This window comes from Canis aureus, unplaced genomic scaffold, assembly GCF_053574225.1.
Source record: "Canis aureus isolate CA01 unplaced genomic scaffold, VMU_Caureus_v.1.0 ptg000087l_RagTag, whole genome shotgun sequence".
NCBI lineage: Eukaryota > Metazoa > Chordata > Mammalia > Carnivora > Canidae > Canis > Canis aureus.
The window spans coordinates 1-20,478 of record NW_027554428.1 but is presented as its reverse complement, the minus strand read 5'-3'; the positions used below and the strand labels follow the sequence as shown (position 1 = coordinate 20,478).

General features: G+C 36.8%; 1 protein-coding gene across 6 annotated transcripts in view; it reads left to right on the top strand.

Moving 5' to 3' along the window:
• The window catches only part of LOC144309573 (cullin-4B-like), a 73,086-nt gene extending 56,857 nt beyond the window's left edge, over nt 1–16,229 (top strand). For all 6 annotated transcript variants that reach the window (XM_077890656.1, XM_077890657.1, XM_077890655.1 and 3 more), the window contains 5 exons: nt 4,819–4,904; nt 5,063–5,170; nt 6,010–6,123; nt 14,932–15,037; nt 15,867–16,229. In XM_077890656.1, the coding sequence (XP_077746782.1) occupies nt 4,819–4,904; nt 5,063–5,170; nt 6,010–6,123; nt 14,932–15,037; nt 15,867–16,057 (605 nt within the window). In that variant the 3' untranslated portion in view covers nt 16,058–16,229. The remainder of the gene's footprint in view (nt 1–4,818; nt 4,905–5,062; nt 5,171–6,009; nt 6,124–14,931; nt 15,038–15,866) is intronic.
• Nucleotides 16,230–20,478: the final 4,249 nt, after the last annotated feature.

Genomic DNA, 20,478 nt, shown 5'->3' with positions numbered 1-20,478 from the left:
GTATTTTGTCAAATGCTTTCTCTGCATCTGTTGAGAGGATCATATTATTCTTGTTTTTTCTCTTGTTGATATGATCTATAGATTGATTTTTTTTATTGTTTTATGGGTGTTGAACCGGCCTTGTATCCCAGGGATTAATCCCACTTGGGCGTGGTGAATAATCTTCTTAATGTTCTGTTGAGTCCTATTGGCTAGTATCTTGTTGAGAGTTTTTGCATCATGTTCATCTGGGATATTGGTCTATAGTTCTCTTTTTTTTTGTGGTGTCTTTGGTTTTGGAGTTAAGGTGATCCTGGCCTCATAAAACGAGCTTGGAACTATTCCGTCCCTTTCTATCATTCTGAACGGCTCTAGTAGCATAGGTATCATTTCTTCTTTAAACGTTTGATAGAATTCCCCTGGGAATCCATCTGGCCCTGCCTGGACTTTTGTGTCTTGGGAGGTTTTTGATACTCCTTCAATTTCCTCGCTGGTTATTGGCGTGTTCAAGTTTTCTATTTCCTCTTGTTCCAGTTTTGGTCATTTAGGTTTTCAAGAAATGCATCCATTTCTTCTAGATTGCCTAATTTATTGGTGTATAGCTGCTCATACTGTGTTTTTTTTTTTTTTTAATTTTTTTTTTTTTATTTATGTATGATAGTCACACAGAGAGAGAGAGGCAGAGACACAGGCAGAGGGAGAAGCAGGCTCCATGCACCGGAAGCCTGATGTGGGATTCGATCCCGGGTCTCCAGGATCACGCCCTGGGCCAAAGGCAGGCGCTAAACCGCTGCGCCACCCAGGGATCCCCATACTGTGTTTTTTTAAATCATTTGTGTTTCCCTGGTGTTGGTAGTGATCTCTCCTTTCTCATTCATGATTTTATTAATTGTCTTTTGTTTTATTTTTAATAAGGGTGGCTAATGGTTTATCTGTCTTATTAATTCTTTCAAAGAACCAACTCCTGGTTTCGCCTATCTGTTCTACAGTTTTTCTGGCCTCTGTTTCATTGAGTCCTGCTCAAATCTTTATTATCTCTCTTCTTCTGCTTGGTGTAGGTTTTATTTGCTATTCTTTCTCCAGTTCCTGTAGGTGGGAAGGTAGCTTGTGTATTTGGGTTTTTCCAATTTTTTGAAGGATGCTTATATTGCAACATATTTCCCTCTTAGGATTACTTTTGCTGGATTACTTTTGCTGTATCCCAAAGATTTTGAACAATTGTATCTTCATTTTCATTAGTTTCCATGAATCTTTGTAATTCTTCTCTAATTTCCTGGTTGACCCTTTCATCTTTTCGTAGGATGCTCGTTAACCTCCACATACTTGAGTTTCTTCCGGAGTTCTTCTTGTGACTGAGTTCTAGTTTCAGAGCATTGTGCTCTGCAAATATGTAGGGGACAACCCCAGTCTTTTGGTATTGGTTGAGACCTGATTTGTGACCCAGTGTGTGGTCTGTTCTGGAGAAAGTTTCATGTGCACTTGAGAAGAATGTATATTCATTTGCATTTGGATGGTAAGTTCTGTATATATCTGTGAAATCTATCTGGTCCAGCATATCTTTTAAAGCCCTTAAAGCCCTTGTTTCTTTGATGATGATGTTCTTAGAATATCTGTCATTTGCAGAAAGTGCCATGTTGATATCTCTTACTATTTAGTGTATTATTATCTAAGTATGTAGTTTTTGGTTATTACTTGATTAATGTACTTGTTAGCTCCCACAGTAGGGGCATAACTCTTCATGACTGTTAGGTCTTCCTTTGGATAGACTCTTTAAATATGAAACGGTGTCCCTCTTCATCTCTTACTACAGGCTTTGGGATAAACTTTAATTTATTTGATATAAGGATTGCTACCCCGGCTTTCTTCTGAGGATCATTTGAATGTTGCATGGTTCTCCAACCTTTCATTTTCAGGCTGGAGGTGTCCTTAGGTCTCAAGTGAGTCTCTTGTAGACTGCAAATAGATGGGTCTTCTTGCTTTTTTCCATTCTGAAACCCTGCATCCTTTGATGGGATCATTTAGCCCATTCACCTTAAGAGCAACTACTGAAAGATAAGAATTTAGTTTCATCATAATACCTATTCCATTCCTGTTTTTGTGGATTATTTCTTTGGGCTTTCTCTTTCTTTTACAGGGTTCCCCTTAATATTTCTTGCAGAGCTGGTTCAGTGGTCACATAATCTTTCAGTTTTTGCCTATCTTAGAATTCTTTCTCTCTCCTTCTATTCTGAATGAGAGCCTTGCTGGATAACATATTCTTGGTTGCATGGTCTTCTCATTTAGTACCCTGTGTATATCTTGCCAGCCCTTTCCTTTCCTTCCAAGTCTCTTTGGAGTGGTATGCTGTGAATCTAATATTTATTGCCATATAACTTAGAATTCTCTTGTCTATTGCTGATTTAAGGATTTTCTCTCTATCTTTGGAATTTGCAAGTTTCACTATTAAATGTCAGGGTGTTGAAAGTTTTTTATTGATTTTGGGGGGAACCTCCCTCTCTCCTGGATCTGAATGCCTGTTTCTCTCCCAAATTAGGGAAGTTCTCAGCTATGATTTATTCAAATATGCTTTCTGGCCCTCTGTCCCTGTTGGTGCTCTCTAGAACCCCAATTATATGTATTGTATATTTTTCCTAATGAGGCTGTCATTTATTTTCCTTACACTTTCCTCATGGTCTTTCACTTGTTTTTCTCTTTTTTCCTCAGCTTCCTTCCTTGCCACCAGCTTGTGTTCTATGTCTCTCACTCTTTTTTCCACCTCATTAACCCTCGTCGTTTGGACCTCCAGTTTGGATTGCATCTCATTTCATTGATTTTTAATTTTGCTGATTAGATCCAAGTTCTGCAGTCATGGAGTCTCTTGAATCCTTTATGCTTTTTTCAAGAACTACGAGTAGTTTATAATTGTGCATCTGAATTGGCTTTCTGACTTCGAATTGTAATCCAAACTCTGTAACTCTGTGGCAGATTCTCCCGTGGTGAATTATTCTTTGTAGTCATTTTTCCAGTGCAGAGTGGCTGTATGAGTGGATTGAGTCAAGAATATCAACCACGACCTACGTTCACCATAGATTATTATTTCGAGTTCAGAGACCAGAAATTGAAATCAAGTTCTTGGTCAAGAACTTGCTCTTCCCATCTCTTCTTCCAGCTGGTCATCTGGGGGAGATGCCTGCTGTGCTGATTCTCAGGTGTGTGCACCTGGAGGAGCTGCCCCACCCCCTGCCAGGTGCAGGGCTCAGTGGGAGCTGTTTACCCTGTGAGACCTCTGTTCCCTGGCAGTGCTTTCCCCCCAGGCACGAGGAAAACAACAAGGGAGGTGGCCAGAATTCCAGCTCTGGAGTCAGCTCCCTGCACTAACTGCCGCAGTCTCCCAGTCTTCCTGGGATTCTTCCTGGGATGGCGTGGGTGCAATGATCTCACAGCCTGCAGGGGCCAGGTTTCAGGAAAGTCCTCACTGTCCTGTGCCCTCCCTGCTTTCGCCTGTCCCAGGGGAGTGCAGGATCGTGGTGCTTTGGGATCCGGGGCCCTGTGCTGCTGGGATCGTGGTCCCAGTGGCAGGGCTCCTGAAAACGCAGCAGGGCACAGACACCTCCGTCTGGAGCTGCCCTCCTAATCCACTGGCTTCTCCCAAATGCCCCGCTGGCCAAACACTCCAGCCCATTACCGAGATTTGTCCACAGTTTATGGTGCACTTTCCCAGAATGAACCATCACGGAGCCCCTTCTCTCATTGTGACTCAGAAAACTGGAGGCTTCACTGGTCCTCTTGCCATTCTGCCCAATTTCCGTGCTAAGCACTTTTCCTTCTGGGAAGAATCAGGGGTGGAATTTTAAACTTCCTGCTTCTCCAAGGCTGGGCTTTCCTGTCTTGGAGGCTTTTGTTGCCTGGCTTTAGCCTGACTCTTCACACATACCACCCCCCCCCCAACTTGATCATTTTTTCTTTTATTATTTTCCACCTTCTACCTTGCTAGAAGGGAAAACCCTTCTCTTTGTAGCATTCAGGCTATTCTCTCTTTAAATTTCACGTCGAGTTCATAGGTGTTCAGGATGATTGGAAAGTTATCTAGGTAAGTTGGTTGGGCCAGGTGAGTTGAGGACCCCTACTCCTCTGCCATCTTGCCTCTATCTCAAATTTTTTTTTTAATTTTTATTTATTTATGATAGTCACAGAGAGAGAGAGAGAGAGAGAGAGACAGAGGCAGAGACACAGGCAGAGGGAGAAGCAGGCTCCATGCACCGGGAGCCCGATGTGGGACTCGATCCCGGGTCTCCAGGATCGCGCCCTGGGCCAAAGGCAGGCGCTAAACTGCTGTGCCACCCAGGGATCCCCTATCTCAAATTTTTTATTCCTGAAAATGACTACTGTTCCCAGTCTTTTGGCATGTCTTTTTTTTTTTTTTTTTTTGCCCCAAACCATTACTTCTGTTTAGGCTGGAAGAGCTTATTTATTTATCTTTGAATGTTCTGGGGAACTTTCTGATAGAGTCCTGGGTTAGTTACTCTGGGAGACTTGAATTGAGTCCAGACAAATACAGTTTCTTGGGAACCAGATATTCAATTGGAACCATAAACAGTGATGCACAAGATTTCTTTTTGACAGGAAATTGGATAGAATATAGTAAGGTAAGATACTGCATACTTAAATTTATGTTGCCTTTATACTGGTTAATCAGTTGGTTTATGAGAACCTTCGAATATCTCTCAGAATTTTGGTAAGGTATAATTCTGATACTTCTGTAAGGTTTCTCAGTGTATATTTCAGGGAGCTGGGCTCTCAGAGTTCCCGATCTATAGTATTCCTCAATGTCACCTATAATTGTTTTAAAATATTTTACAGAATGTGGAACTGCTTTCACTAATAAACTTCAAGGAATGTTTAAAGACATGGAGCTTTCCAAAGATACCATGATTCAGTTAAAACAGGTATTTAATTAATTTCATTTTGAATGCAGGGTATATCTTTAGTGAGTAATTTATCATTAATTTATCAAGTTGTTTTTAGTAATGAATTTCTATTACAGAGTTATAACCATGTAGGGGTTTTTAAATTCTTATTTGATTGCATTCTTTTATTCTTACAGTATATGCAGAACCAAAATATACCAGGAAACATTGAATTGACTGTGAATATTCTGACGACAAGTTTTTGGCCGACCTATATCCCTAAGGAGATCCATTTACCCCCAGAGGTAAGAAATTCGTTGTTTATGACTATAAATATATCCCGTAGCAGATAAGTTTTAATGTAACCTTTTAAGTTTCTGTGCCATTTTTTATGTTAATATAAGTATCACTTTAATGTTGCCCATTTTGAAAGGTATTTTTTCAGGTTTTAGGATGGAGATTTAATCTGGCAACCAGATTAAACAGTTCAGTATTCAAGAAATTTAATAGTCTAGTTTGTTGTTATTATGTAGTCAGATGAGATTCTAAATCTATCATCCTGGCTTCCTTCTGCTTTCAGGCTGTGCTTTTTACTGGTATTGGCTTATATTTTCTTTACAGTGTTTTAATATAACTATTTATTCATGTATCATGTAAATATATGATGGAAAAAGGATTCAGCACATCATTGTTCTACTCATTCCATTTAGTAATCATGGAAATTCGTGTCCATGTACCACCAATTTTCAGCATGCAGCTTTGGTTTTAGCTTTCTCTTCTCTGCTAAATCAATTACCCATCATCTTTTTAATGGTCCCCTTTTATTAATGTTGGCAACTCAGTTGCTATTATCTTTACTTTCTTTCTACATGGATTTATTTTTCATAATTATATTACCATGTTTGTCATTTTCCGTAAGAGCATATGTAAGCTATTGAACACATATAAACTAGAAGAAAATAACAATGGTTTGTTTTCTACTTTCAGAGCTCTCATTTTTCTCACTCAGTCCTTTCCCTAAAAGTCTCTTACATAGTCCTGTGTGAGGTGGTGATATACAATTTTAAATATAATACTCTAGGGCTGCCACTGGTACGATAGCTAGCATAAGTTTCAATACTGATGCTTTACTTCTTTCCTCCAGATGGAAAGACTTCAGGAAAATTTCAAAAATTTCTACTTAAGCAAACACAGTGGCCGGAAACTTCAGTGGCAGTCAACTCTTGGACACTGTGTTCTTAAAGCTGAATTTAAAAAGGTAAGCAAGTGATTTTTAAGGATAGCATTTTACTTTTAAATAATAGTTTTATCTTCATAAAGAATATTTTAATACATATTTTTCTTATGAAGGAAGTTCATTTATTTAATGATGAAGTGTTTGAACTTTGAATATGCTGATGCATGTATCATTTCTGTAGAAATCAGTTATTTTTTTATAATAAATTTATTTTTTATTGGTGTTCAATTTGCCAACATGCAGAATAACACCCAGTGATCATCCCGTCAAGTGCCCCCTTCAGTGCCCGTCACCCATTCACCCCCACCCCCCGCCCTCCTCCCTTTCCACCACCCCTAGTTCGTTTCCCAGAGTTAGGAGTCTCTATGTTCTGTCTCCCTTCCTGATATTTCCCATGCACTTCTTCTCCCTTCCCTTATATTCCCTTTCATTATTATTTATATTCCCCAAATGAATGAGAACATATAATGTTTGTCCTTCTCCGATTGACTTACTTCACTCAGCATAGTACCCTCCAGTTCCATCCACGTTGAAGCAAATGGTGGGTATTTGTCCTTTCTAATGGCTGAGTAATATTCTATTGTATACATAAACCACATCTTCTTTATCCATTCATCTTTTGATGGACACCGAGGCTCCTTCCACAGTTTGGCTATTGTGGACATTGCTGCTAGAAACATCGGGGTGCAGGTGTCCTGGCGTTTCATTGCATCTGTATCTTTGGGGTAAAGATTGCTGGTCATAGGGCAGGTCAATTTTTAACTCTTTGAGGAACCTCCACACAGTTTTCCAGAGTGGCTGCACCATTTCACACTCCCACCAACAGTGCAGGAGGGCTCCCCTTTCTCCACATCCTCTCCAACATTGGCTGTTTCTTGCCTTGTTAATTTTCCCCATCCTCACTGGTGTGAGGTCAAATCTCATTGTGGTTTTGATTTGTATTTCCCTGATGGCAAGTGATGCCAAATCAGTTTTTAAAACATTACTTATTTAAACATTACTTTTAAAACATTAATTTTAATTTCCTTTTTGTCCACTCTTGGATTTCTGTGATATTAAACCACACTCTTTGCTCTCTGATCGTTCAAAATCACTATCAGTAATTATTAGAGCCCTGGCCATTTACCACTGTGACCTCACAAGCCTGATGGAAGCTTGCACTTAATCAGCACAGTGTGAAATTTATTCTGACATAGTTGGGTGGAGTGTTTTATTGAAACTATTAGGATTAAAGGAAAAAAATAAGACCAGCACCAAAGCTCCTTGGATTGTGTAGCACATTAACTTTTTGATGCAATGAAAAAAATGAAGGAAAGAAGAAAAATGTTGACTGAGCTCTCAGAGATCAGTTCTTGATGCCTGGGACTTAGGAATTGATTTGGGACAAAATAGGCAATTAATTGCCTTGTGTGTTTAATGCCATTCATTGCCTGAACTTCTGAGATAATGACACAGCAATTAGCTGGCTCTCTTTTCTTATCAGTACTTTTAACTCTTGCCCCGGTGGTAGGTTGAAGATTGGGTCCCCAAGATAATATCTTATTATTCTCTGGAACTGTAACATTTCTTTATATGAAAAGAAGAAAAAGGTCTTTGCAGATGTGATGAAAGACCTTGAGGTAAAGTCTTAATCCGTAATCCAGAAAGTCCTCCTGGATTATCTGAATGGGCCCTAAATGCCATACCAAAGGTTACATACAAACTCACACACCATTCTCCCTCACCCCCTTCCCAAGACACACACACATGCATGTGCACGCGCGCGCACACACACACACACACACACACACACACACACACAAACGGAGAGAAAGAGACAGAGAGAGGAATGGTATTGTGAAAATGGCTGGAGGATACTGTAAACTCCCTGAAGAGAGTATAACCCTGCCACACATTGATTCTTACCCAGTGATACTCATGTGAATTCCGGACCTTCAGAACTGTGATAGAATATATACTTGTTTCACTTTGCGCCACTGTTTGCGGTAAGTCTTATAGCAGCCACAAGAAGTTTATATATCCTCCAGAGCACTTCACTGTGTGACACTTTATTCTTTTCATAGAAGCCCCAGGCATTGACAATCCATAGATAAATATCTCCAACATGTTTCTCTCTACCTTCAAAGAAGACTGAATCTATTCCTTAAGTGTATAAATTGAGTATGGTGGCTCAGTGATCAAAGTATTAAGAGATGATGAGAGATTTTGTCTTTAATTCTGTCTCTGCCAGTTTGGGAAAGGCCATGCTGAAAAGCAATAACTCACATTTGATTTGAACCTAGGAAAATGTAAACCATGTTTACATTTCAGGAGTGATAATAGTTAGACCCTTAAGGGTCTCAGGGTAATATAAGATACACTTGATTTCCCAAGGTAAAGTTGGACCTAGATGATGTAAATTCTCAGGTTACATCTGAATATTTAATATTATTGAAAGAACTTACACAAGAGGATGAATAATTACAACTAATTTTTATATGATATGTATGAATGCATTATTATGCTTGCTCTTACATACATATGGGAAACTCAATGTATACCTGATAACAAGTAAAATAGTACAGAAATGTGATTAAAAATGACAAACTTAATCATACTTCTTTCACTTCAGGAAGCCTGAAAAGATAAAGAATTTGCCTCCAACCATTTTGTCTTCTATCATGCTGCAAACATACAATACAATTCGTTTTACTGATTTTTACTAATTTCACTAATATTAGAGATTTCTAATGTGCAATTTTCACTTCATTTTACTCTTCTGGATTCATCATGAGCATCTATATTAATTAATAAATGAAAAGTCAAATTTTAATTGCTTTCTATGGTGAATCTTCTTAACAGTTCAAAGTCCTTCACTTAGGAAAGAAAACACCGCTAATTATTAGTGACACTAACATTTGTAATACAATTGGAAAAGGGAATCAAGAAAGACTGTGATATTTTCCTGAATTATTCTATATGCTGATAATACCAGATTGAGTTAGATAGGACCAGTCTTCTTGCTGGTTGGACTCTCATTATTTGAGAAATTATAATATTTTCATAACTCCTTTTTTCATTAAAATGATTTGAAATTAAACTATACATGCATTCTCTTCAATCCAGCAGTGTAAGATTTAATGAAAAATTGAACAGAAGTCACAAAGTCTCCCTTGATCAGCACCTCCCACCAAACTGATACATTTATTATGCTTGACAATGTTCCATTGGCACATAATCATCTTCCAAAGTCTTTATATTGTATTAGTGTTCAAGGTTGATATGTTGCAGCTTACGGGTTTGGAAAGTGTATTATGACACATATTAGCACACTGAATAATTTCAGGCTGTAAAAATCCTGCATCCCACCTGAATGTGACACGTATTTTCTTTAAAGATTTTATTTATTTATTCATGAGAGACACAGAGAGCGAGGCAGAGACACAGGCAGAGGGAGAAGCAGGCTCCATGCAGGGAGCCTGATGTGGGACTCAATCCCAGAACTCCAAGATCATGCCCTGGGCCGAAGGCAGGCGCTCAACCACTGAGCCACCCAGGGATTTCGTGACATCTATTTTAAATTAAAAATTCTGCAAGTACATATTTTCAGAAGTGTTACTTGTTTCCCAGTAAAAATTTTAAGACCTTTCTTTGTTGTGTTTTTTTTTTTTTTTTTTGGTTTTGTTATTCAGCAAATTATACACAATGGATTCTTTATTAGGGAAATACCTTCCATTATTGTGGAGCATTTTTCATCATATCGTAATGATGTTAAAAAAAAAAAAACCAGCTCTGCTTAATTACTTTGTAAATTCACATCATAACCAAATTTGAGAACTATATTACAGATAATTTAATTATTTTCAGGTGTATTCATGCACAGACACGTACTTTTTCAAAATTTCATCCCCGAATGAACAAAGGTTGGGATAAAAGGGAACTAGTGCAGTATTTGCTGGAATTAATAATTAGTATCTCACTCCCTGGAAGCTATTTACCTGCATTCAGGATAATATGAATAACTATAGGTATTAAAAAGTTATGACTATATTCTGCCTTTTTTTAATACATTGAAAGGAAATAACACCTGTTGAAAACTAGATGATGCATATGTACCTGGGGAAAACCAATAAAAGCACAGAAAAAAAACCATACAAAAACAGAAATGTAATATTTAGCTGTGAATGCAAATTATGAAGTCATAATCAGTTATAATCTTGATAATGTAATCACCATATATGTTACTTTCCAGCCATAAATATGTTTATTCATTTTCAGTACATAGTTATTTAGCTGTATAACTTTTCATTTCGAATTAAATCATTTTTATTGAGAGTGGTCTCCAAATTGTGTAAGATTCCGATGCCACAAAAGCTGGATCTACTCCTGTTAATGGACCAAAGTCTAAACTTCATAGGAAGACATTTAGAGGACAGGCTTTAAGTGGAGAATGGGGAAGAACAGGGAAGACTGAGGTAATTGATAAGTAGATGGCTTGAAGTTGGAGGAATGGAGCTGAGTTTGAAACAGGAAAAAAAATAAAATTGGTGGGAAAAATGGAGAAAATAAAAATATGTAAGCCTGCAGCTGAAACCATTTAGTTAAGATTAAATTCTAACCTCTGCTGTTCAGCTAAATGTTGGCTGTATGCTTCTCATTTGTGGCCTTCATTATGTTGAGGTATGTTATTTTGTAACCACTTGTTTGAGAGTTTTTGTCATGAATTCACGTGAATTATTTTCAAGTGCTTTTTCTGCAACTATTGAGATGATCATGTGATTTGTATCTTTCATTCTGTTAGTGTAATATATCACATAGCTTTGCATATGTTGACTCACCTTTGTATCATGGGGATGAATCCCATTGGGTCATGGTAGAAGATCTTTTTAAGGTTCTGTTAAATTCACTTACCCAGTATTTGAGAATTTTTGCACATGTATTCAAGGTATCTTGCTGTTTTCTTATAGTGTCTTTATCTGCCTTATTATGAGTGTAATAATGTTCGCCTACTGAAATGAACCTGGTACTGTTTCCTCATCTTATTTATTTATTTTTATTTTTATTTTTTTAAGATTTTATTAATTTATTCAGAGAGACACAGAGAGAGAATGAGAGGCAGAGACACAGGCAGAGGGAGAAGCAGGCTTCATGCAGAGAGCCCGACGTGGGACTTGATCCAGGGTCTCCAGGATCACGCCCTGGGCTGCAGGCAGTGCTAAACCGCTGCGCCACCAGGGCTGCCCTCATCTTAGTTATTTATAAGAGTTTGAGAAGAGTTGGTATTATTTTTTAAGTAGTTTACCCCTTATGAAGTTAGGGTCTGTATTTTTCTTTGTAGAAGGATTTTGATTTACCTGTTCGATCTCTTTACTACGAATTGCTGTGTTCAAGTTTTTTATTTTTTTATGTTTCTGTGATGGTAAGTTATGTATTTTTAGAAATTCAGTTATTTTTTCTAGGTCATCTAATGTTTTGGTGTATTATTGTATATAGTAGTCTTCCGAATCTTTGAATTTCTGTGGTTTCTGTGGTAGTGTCTTGTCTTTATAATTTTTTGTCATTTCTCTTGATGAGTCTGTGTAAAGTTTTGCAAATTTCTTCTTTTCAAAGAGCCAACTTTTAGTGTTGTTAATGTTTTTTTTTTTTTTCTGTTCTCTTTCATGTATTTCTGCTCTGATACCAGGTCTCTCCTCCTACTAATTTGGACTTAGTTTGTTTTTGCTTTTCTAGTTCCTACTTGATATAAATTAGGTGAATTTGAGGTAATACAATAAATGTAGATATTTATTGCTGTAAAAATAATCCCTTTAACCACTGCTTTTGCTACAACTCATCAGTTTCATTTCCCTTATCATTTGTCTCAAGTAAGTATATTTATAAGATCTTTGAACCATTATTGTGTCGTGTAGCTTCCATATATTTGCAAGTTTTCCTTTTGTTACTGATTTCTGATTTCTTACTATTGTGGTCAGAAAATAGACCTGATAGAATTTCTATCTTCCTGCTTTTTAAAATTATTTAAATGGCATATATTATCTGTCCCCAAAAAAGGCTCTATTTGTCCTTGAGTCTACAGTATTTTTCAGCATTCCCTACTAATTGATTTTGCATCTGGATGAACGGTCTGTTCGTGAGAATAGTGTATGGAAAGTCCTTAACTGTTAACTTGTCACTTTTTAATTTATTTCTCCTTTTAGTTCTATTACTATTGCTTTATATATTAAGTGCCCCAATGTTGACAGCATATATATTTATGTATTTAAAGTTTCTGTCAAATACATATGTTGACAGCATATGTATTTAAAATTTCTGTGTTCTTTTTGGATTGCCCTTTCATTATATAATCACCTTTCTTTGTCCATTCTTGGCCTTATCTATATTTTGTCTAATTTCTGTTAATTATTAATTAATTGGCTATTAATATAAACTAGGCAAAATCTTTTCACCTCTTCCTGTACATTCTGTGAAAGCTAAAATGCAGTTTTTGATATGCACCATATCATTGGATCTTATTTTTTCTTTTCTTTTTTTTTTATTACTGTATAGGTTGCTCTCTCCTGGCTTGCAAAGTTTTGGTGAGAATTCTGCTCATATTCTTGTAGTCTCACTTTTGTATATGATGAGCGAATTTTCTTTTGTTGCTTTCAAAACTCTTTTGGTTTACACATTTGATAATTTCATTGTAATGAGTTTACTCCTTAAAAGTTTAACCTATTTGGAGTCTCTTGGGGCTCATGAGTCTGGACATACATTTCTTTTGTCTAGTTTAGGAAGTTTTCAGTCCTTATTACTTTAAATATATCTTCTGTCACATTGTCTTTCTCCTCTTTTTCTAGGATTCTCATAACCCCAGAAGTTCACTGAATTTTATTCTGCATAATGAGATAGCTATTGAATAAGCTCTAAACTGAATTCACTCACTCTGTTCTTCCACTGTAGAATTTTTATCTTTAGTCATTTCTGTATCTTTGTTGAAATTATTTTCATGCATTGTTTTCTTAAATTCCCCTTAGTTGTCTTTCATTATTTGTAGTTCACTAAATTTTGTTAAGAGGATTGTTCTGAATTATTTGTCAGAATTCATATTCATTTTTTGACATCAGTTTTGGTGCTTTGTTAGTATACTTTGACCGTGTACTGTTCACGTGAATCTTTGATTCCTTGAGTTATCTGTATATTTGAGTACGCAGTTCTTTCTAAAGCCTTTACAGGTTTGTTTTGGCAGAAAAACACCTTCACTAAGGCAGCTCAGTTAGGGATATTAAATAGGCCAGATGTTAGCACTCATGAGCAGATGGGAATTAGTTTTGAGATATTAGTTGGGCACTTATGCTCTCAGACTGATGGGAATATATATTAGCATAGTATAATGTAAAACATGAGATCGTATGGCATTTGATTTTCTGTTACTTACTTCACTTAGCCTCATGCCTTCCGTCCATCATCGTCAGAAAGGGTAGAATTTTATTTTCTTATTGATAAATACACATTGTATCTATGTATAATTAATGTATATAAAAACTGTATACCTACATAAACCTATCTAATCTGTGTATCTATTTAATCTAATCTGTCTCATTTTCTTACACATTTTTCTATTCATATATACTTAAGTTGTTTCCATGTCATGGCTGTTGTAAATAGTGCTGCAAAGAACATGAGGGTGCACAGATTTCTTTTACATAGTGATTTCCTTTCTTTCAAATAGAAACCCAGAAGTGGAATTGTTGGATTATATAATATATTGTTCTAGGGACTCCGAGATGGCTCAGTGGTTGAGCTTCAGCCTTCAGCTAAGGGTGTGATCCTGGAATCCTGGGATCGGGTCCCACATTGGGTTCCCTGCATGGAGCCTGCATCTCTCTCTACCTGTGTTTCTACCTCTTTCTCTGTCTCTCATGAATAAATAAATAAAATCTTAAAAAAAAATATATATATATATATATATAATGATGATTCTATTGTTATTTTTATGATGAACTTCCATTTTGGTTTGTTTACAGTTTCCCTAGTGATTATTGTTTTTGAACATGTTTTCATGTAGTTTTCAGCCATTTGCGTATCTTTTTTGGAAAAACTGATTATTGACACCCTTTGCCTGTTTTTAATGAGCTTTTATTTTGGCTTTTCTTAAATTGAGTAGTATAAATATTTTATGTATTTGGATATTACCCTTTGTCAGATAAATGGTTTGCAAATAAGTCCTTCCATTCTGTAGGATGCCGTTCATTTTGTTAAATTGAACAATGAATAAATTTATTTCCTTTCCTTTGCAGAAAATTGCTGTTACGACAGTCCCATTTGCTTACTTGCTGTTGTTTTGTTTTTGTTGTTGTTGCTGCTGCTACTGTTGGTATCATATCCAAAAAGTTGTCAAGACCAGTGTCAAAGGGGTTTTTCTTCCCCCCATGCTCAAAGGTTTAACATTAAGTATTTAATTGATTTCAGTTAAATGTTTAGAAGGAGTACAACGTAATTTTCATAATTACTATCAGTGAATGGTAACTGAAAGAAGCAATTGGGAAATTATTTAGCCAGAGTTATATTAATGTGAATAAGTGACGAATAGATAATTAACGCATATTTTCCTGTTATTTTTTAAAATATATCTAGTGTGTTCTGAGGTTTGAGATGGAAAGTGTGTTTTATTTATTTGTGGAAACAGTAAATTCTATTATTTTCTAGTTAATATTCACCTACTTTTAGCTCTACTTTGCTTCCACAGGACTTATTTTTCAATTTAATACTTTAATACAACAAATGTAGACCATCTTATGTAACTAAAGTCCTACCTGAGTCATCAATAACATGTTATTGTTCTATAAATTAATACAATATTGCTTCTAATAGGGCAAAAAAGAACTTCAGGTGACTCTTTTCCAAACATTGGTGCTGTTGATGTTTAATGAAGGAGATCATTTCAGCTTAGAAGAAATTAAGATGGCTACTGGATTAGGTAAGTTTTTTTTTTTTTTTAATTTTAAAACCTTATTTAAAAAAAAATTTTTGTATATATTTTTTATTGGAGTTCGATTTCCCAACATATAACACCCAGTGCTCATCCTGTCAAGTGCCCCCCTCAGTGCCCATCACCCAGTCACCCTAACCCCCCGCCCACCTCCCTTTCCACCACCCTTGTTCATTTCCCAGAGAGGTGTTGCTCATGTTCTGTCACTGTCACTGATATTTTCCACTCTCCTTTCCCTTTAATTCCCTTTCACTATTATTTATATTCCCCAGATGAATGAGACCATATGATGTTTGTTCTTCTCCGATTGACTTATTCACTTAGCGTAATACCCTCTGGTTCTAACCATGTTGAAGCAAATGGTGGGTATCTATTTCTAATGGCTAGGTAATATTCCATTGTATACATATACATATACCACATTTTCTTTATCCATTCATCTTTCGACGGACACTGAGGCTCCTTCCACAGTTTGGCTACCACCACACCAGTGAGAATGGTGAAAATTAACAAGACAGGAAAGAAATGTTGGAGAGGATGTGGAGAAAGGGGAACCCTCTTGCACTGTTGGTGTGAGTGTCAACTGGTTTAGACACTCTGGAAAACTGTGTGGAGGTTCCTCAAAGAGTTAAAAATAGAACTACCCTATGACCCAGCAATTACACTGCTGGGGATTTACCCCAAAGATGCAGTGAAACGGCAGGACAGCTGCACCCCAATGTTTGTAACAGCAATGTCCATATGGACTAAGTAACTTTTGATTATATTCATTAAGTGTGTGATATAAAAAATTCTAAACATTTTTTTTCTCATTCAGAGGATAGAGAACTAAGAAGAACTCTTCAGTCATTAGCTTGTGGCAGAGCTAGAGTTCTCATCAAAAACCCCAAGGGCAAGGACGTGGAAGATGGTGACAGATTTTTTTGTAATGAGGAATTCAAACACAAACTCTTCAAGATAAAGATCAATCAAATCCAAGAGAAAGAAACAGTATTTTTTTCCTCTTAATCTTAATGTCTCTTTTAAATTTTCTGAGACCTTTCATAAGTCTTTTGCTTTTGGATCAGCAGTAACTCTAACAGCACATTTTTTTTATTGTGGTAAAAACATGTAAAATTTGCCATCATTACCGTTTTGAAGTGTAAATAGAATGTAGTGTTAATACATCTACACTATGGTGCATTGTGTCCAGAACTTCTTCATTTTAAATAACAAAAAAAACCCTGTCTTCTTTAACAATACTCCTCTTTTCTTCTTAACCCCAGCCTTGGTAAACAATAGCTTTACTTACTTTTTTATTTTCTATGAATGTGACTAATTTTGGTAACTTGTATAAGTAGGGGACCACACAGACTGTGTCTTTTTGTGACTGGCCTAATTCGCTTAGCATAATGTCCTAAAATTTCATACATGGAATATGTGATAGCATGTAACAAGATTTATTCCTATTTACATCAAATAAATGTTCCAGGGATCCCTGGGTGGCGCAGCGGGTTAGCGCCTGCCTTTGGCCCAGGGCGCGATTCTGGAGACCCGGGATGGAATCCCACGTCGGGCTCCCGGTGCATGGAGCTTGCTTCTCCCTCTGCCTGTGTCTCTGCCTCTCTCTCTCTGTGTGTGTGACTATCATAAATAAATAAAAATTAAAAAAAATGTTCCATTTTATTAATATGTCACATTCTGTTTATCCATCTACTTTCATGATCCTTTGAATACTGTTGCTGTGAATGTGAGTGTACAGTGTATACAACTATCTTTAGAGATAACTATCTGAAAACTATCTTTTTGAGACTCTCCTTTCAATTCTTTGTCCATAGGATCCGACACAACTGGATCCTACATTGGATCTATTCTCATTTATTTTGAGGAACCACTATACTATTTTCCATAGGACTTGCAAGCTTTACAAAAGATTACCACCAGTGCACAAGGGTTTTAGTTTCTCTATATATTTTGCAAGACTTATTTTCTGCATTTATTATTATTATTATTACAGACTTTCTACTAGGAAGAAGTGATATCTCATGATCATTTTGATTTGCACTCTGTAGATTGATAATATTGACCACATTTAACTGTATGTTAAATATTGACATTTAACTGTATGTTAAATTTAAACTTTAAAAAAAGTGGTATTATCACAGTACAGTGCAGTATTGGTTTCGGGAATAGAGCTGATTCATCCCGTACATACAACACACAATATTCACAAGCACCCTCTTCTTCTTCTTTAGTGTTTTTAAAGATTTTATTTAATTGAGAAAGAGAAACAGAGACTATACCCACACCACGCAGGGGAGAGGCAGAGGGACAAGTAGACTGCCCACTGATTAGGGGGTGCTCAATGAGGGCTCACTCCCAGGACCCTGAGATCATGACTTGAGCTGATGTCAGACACATAATTGACTTAGCCACCCACGTGCCCACAAGTGTCCTCTTTAATAATCATGTCCCATTTAGCCCATCTCCCTACTAACCTCCATCAAAACTGTTTGTTTTCTATAGTTAATGATATCTTTTTTCTCTCCCCCTCTCATTCCCATATATTCACTTGTTTTCTTTCATTTTTTAAATATTTATTTATTTATTCATGAGAGACACAGAGAGAGAGAAGCAGGGATGTAGGCAGAGGGAGACTTAAATACCACATATGAGTGAGATAATATGGTATTTATTTGTCTTTGTGACTGACTTATATTGCTTAGCATAATATACTTGAGCTCCATCCACATCCTCTCACAGATGACAAGATTTCATTTTTTTAAAATGGTGAAGTAATATTGCATTGTGTATCTGACATATCTTGTTTATCCATTCCTCACCTGATGGACATTTAGATTCTCTCCATAGCTTGGATATGTTGATAACACTGCTATAAACATCAGGGTGCCTGTAACTCTTCAAATATATTTTATTTATTTTTTGGGTAAATACCTAAGAGTGCAATTGCTGTCTTTGGGTATTTCTATTTTTAGCTTTCAGAGGAATTTCCACACTCTGGTGCACTGTTGGTAGGAATGCAAACTGGTGCAATCTTTCTGGTAGAGAGTGTGGAAATTCCTCTGAGAGTTGCACCAGTTTGCATTCCTACCAAGAGTGCACCAGTGTTTTCCCTTTCTCATGCATGCTAATCAACATCTGTTGTGTCTTGTGTTGTTTATTTGAGCCATTCTGACTGCTGAGGGGTGATAGCTCATCACAATTTTGACTTGTATTTATTTGAGAATGAGTGATGTTGACCATCTTTTCATGTGCTTGTTGGACATCTGGATGTCTTATTTGGAAAAGTGTCTATTCATATCTTCTGCTGATTTCTTAACTGGACTATTTGGGTTTTTTTGGGTGTTGAGTTTGATAAATTCCTTCAGATTTTGGATACTAGCCCTTTGTCAGATATATCATTTGCAAATATCTCCTCTCATTCCATTAATTGCTTTGTTGATTCATTCCTTCACCGTGCAGAAGTGTTTTACTCTGAAGACCCAGTAGTTCATTTTTGCTTTTATTTCCCTTTCCTCAGCACATCTTTTTTTTAAATAATAAATTTATTTTTTATTGGTGTTCAATTTGCCAACATACAGAATAACACCCAGTGCCCATCCCGTCAAGTGCCCCCCCTCAGTGCCCGCCACCCTGTCACCTCCACCCCCCACCCTCCCCCCCCTTCCACCACCCTAGTTCATTTCCCAGAGTTAGGAGTCTTCCATGTTCTGTCTCCCTTTCTGATATTTCCTACCCATTTCTTCTTTCTTCCCCTCTATTCCCTTTCACTATTATATTCCCCAAAAGAATGAGAACATATAATGTTTGTCCTTCTCCGACTGACTCATTTCACTCAGCATAATACCCTCCAGTTCCATCCACGTTGAAGCAAATGGTGGGTATTTGTTGTTTCTAATGGCTGAGTAATATTCCATTGTATACATAGACCACATCTTCTTTATCCATTCATCTTTCGATGGACACTGAGGCTCCTTCCACAGTTTGGCTATTGTGGACATTTCAGCATATATCTGAGAAGTTGCCACAGCTAGTGTCAAATTGCTACAACTTGTATTCTTCTCTGGAATTTAGGTGGTTTCCTGTCTCACCTTTAGGTCTTTCATCCATGGTGATTTTGTTATGCTATTCTTCTGAGTTTTCTCAACACTATTTGTTGAAGAGACTGTGTTTTCTCCATTAGATATTCTTTTTGCCTTGTTGAAATTTAGTTGTCCACAGAGCTATAGGTCCATTTCTGGGTCTTCTGTTATGTTCCATGGATCTGTGTGTCTGGGTTTCTGCAAGTATCATACTTTCTTGATGATGACAGCTTGGTGTAATACAAATTGGTATCCAGAATCATGATGCCTCCAGTTTTATTTTTCTTTTTCACAATTGCTTTGGCCATTGCGGTCTTTTGTAGCTTCATAAATATTTGGTGTTTTTTAAAATCTACATCTGTGAAAAATGCTTGTAGAATTTTGGTATGCATTGAATGTGTAGATTGCTCTCGGTAGTATAGACATTTTAGCAATGTTTGTTCTTCCAGTATATCAGCATAGACAGCATACTTTTCCATTTCTTTATGCCTCCACAGTTTCTTTCATAAATGGTTATAGTTATCAGAGTACAGATTGTTTACTTACGTAGTTAGGTCTTCATTCTAGGTATTTTTTTTCCTCTTGATGAAATTGCAAATGGCATAGATTTCCTTATTTCTTTTTTTTTAATTTGTTTTCCACTTTGTTATTGCTTGATTTTGTATTTTGTACCTGCAACTTTGCTGAATTTATATATTTTAGCAGTTTTTTGGTGAAGTCTTTTTGGGTATTTACAGTATCATGTCATCTGAGAACAGTGAACTTGCTGATTTGGGGGCATTTTATTTCTTTATTTCTTCTTGTTTTCTGACTGCTGAAGCTAAGACTTCGGCAATTTAACCTATGTTAAATTCTAATGGTGAGAGTGGACATTCTAGTCTTCTTCCTAAATGCAGAGGGAAAATGATCATTTTTACTAATTGAGGAGGACACTAGCTGTGGGTTTTTTGTAATATGGATTTATATGTTGAGTTATGTTCCATCTATCCCTACTTTGTTGAGGGGTTTTGGTATTTTTAAATATTTTATTTATTTATTTATGATAGGCATAGACAGAGAGAGAGAGAGGCAGACACAGGCAGAGGGAGAAGCAGGCTCCATGCCAGGAGCCAAACGTGGGACTCGATCCCGGGACTCCAGGATCGCGCGCCCTGGCCAAAGGCAGGCGTGAAGCTGCTGAGCCACCCAGGGATCCCTGTTTTCAGTTTGAGGGTTTTATTAATAAAGCTGAACAGTTAAGTTAAAATGTCTGAGTGAACCTAAGTTTTCAGTTCACTTGGGCAACACCCAGGGGTGAAATTTCTGTGTCATGGGGTAGTTGTATGGGTAACTTGGTGAGAAGTTTTT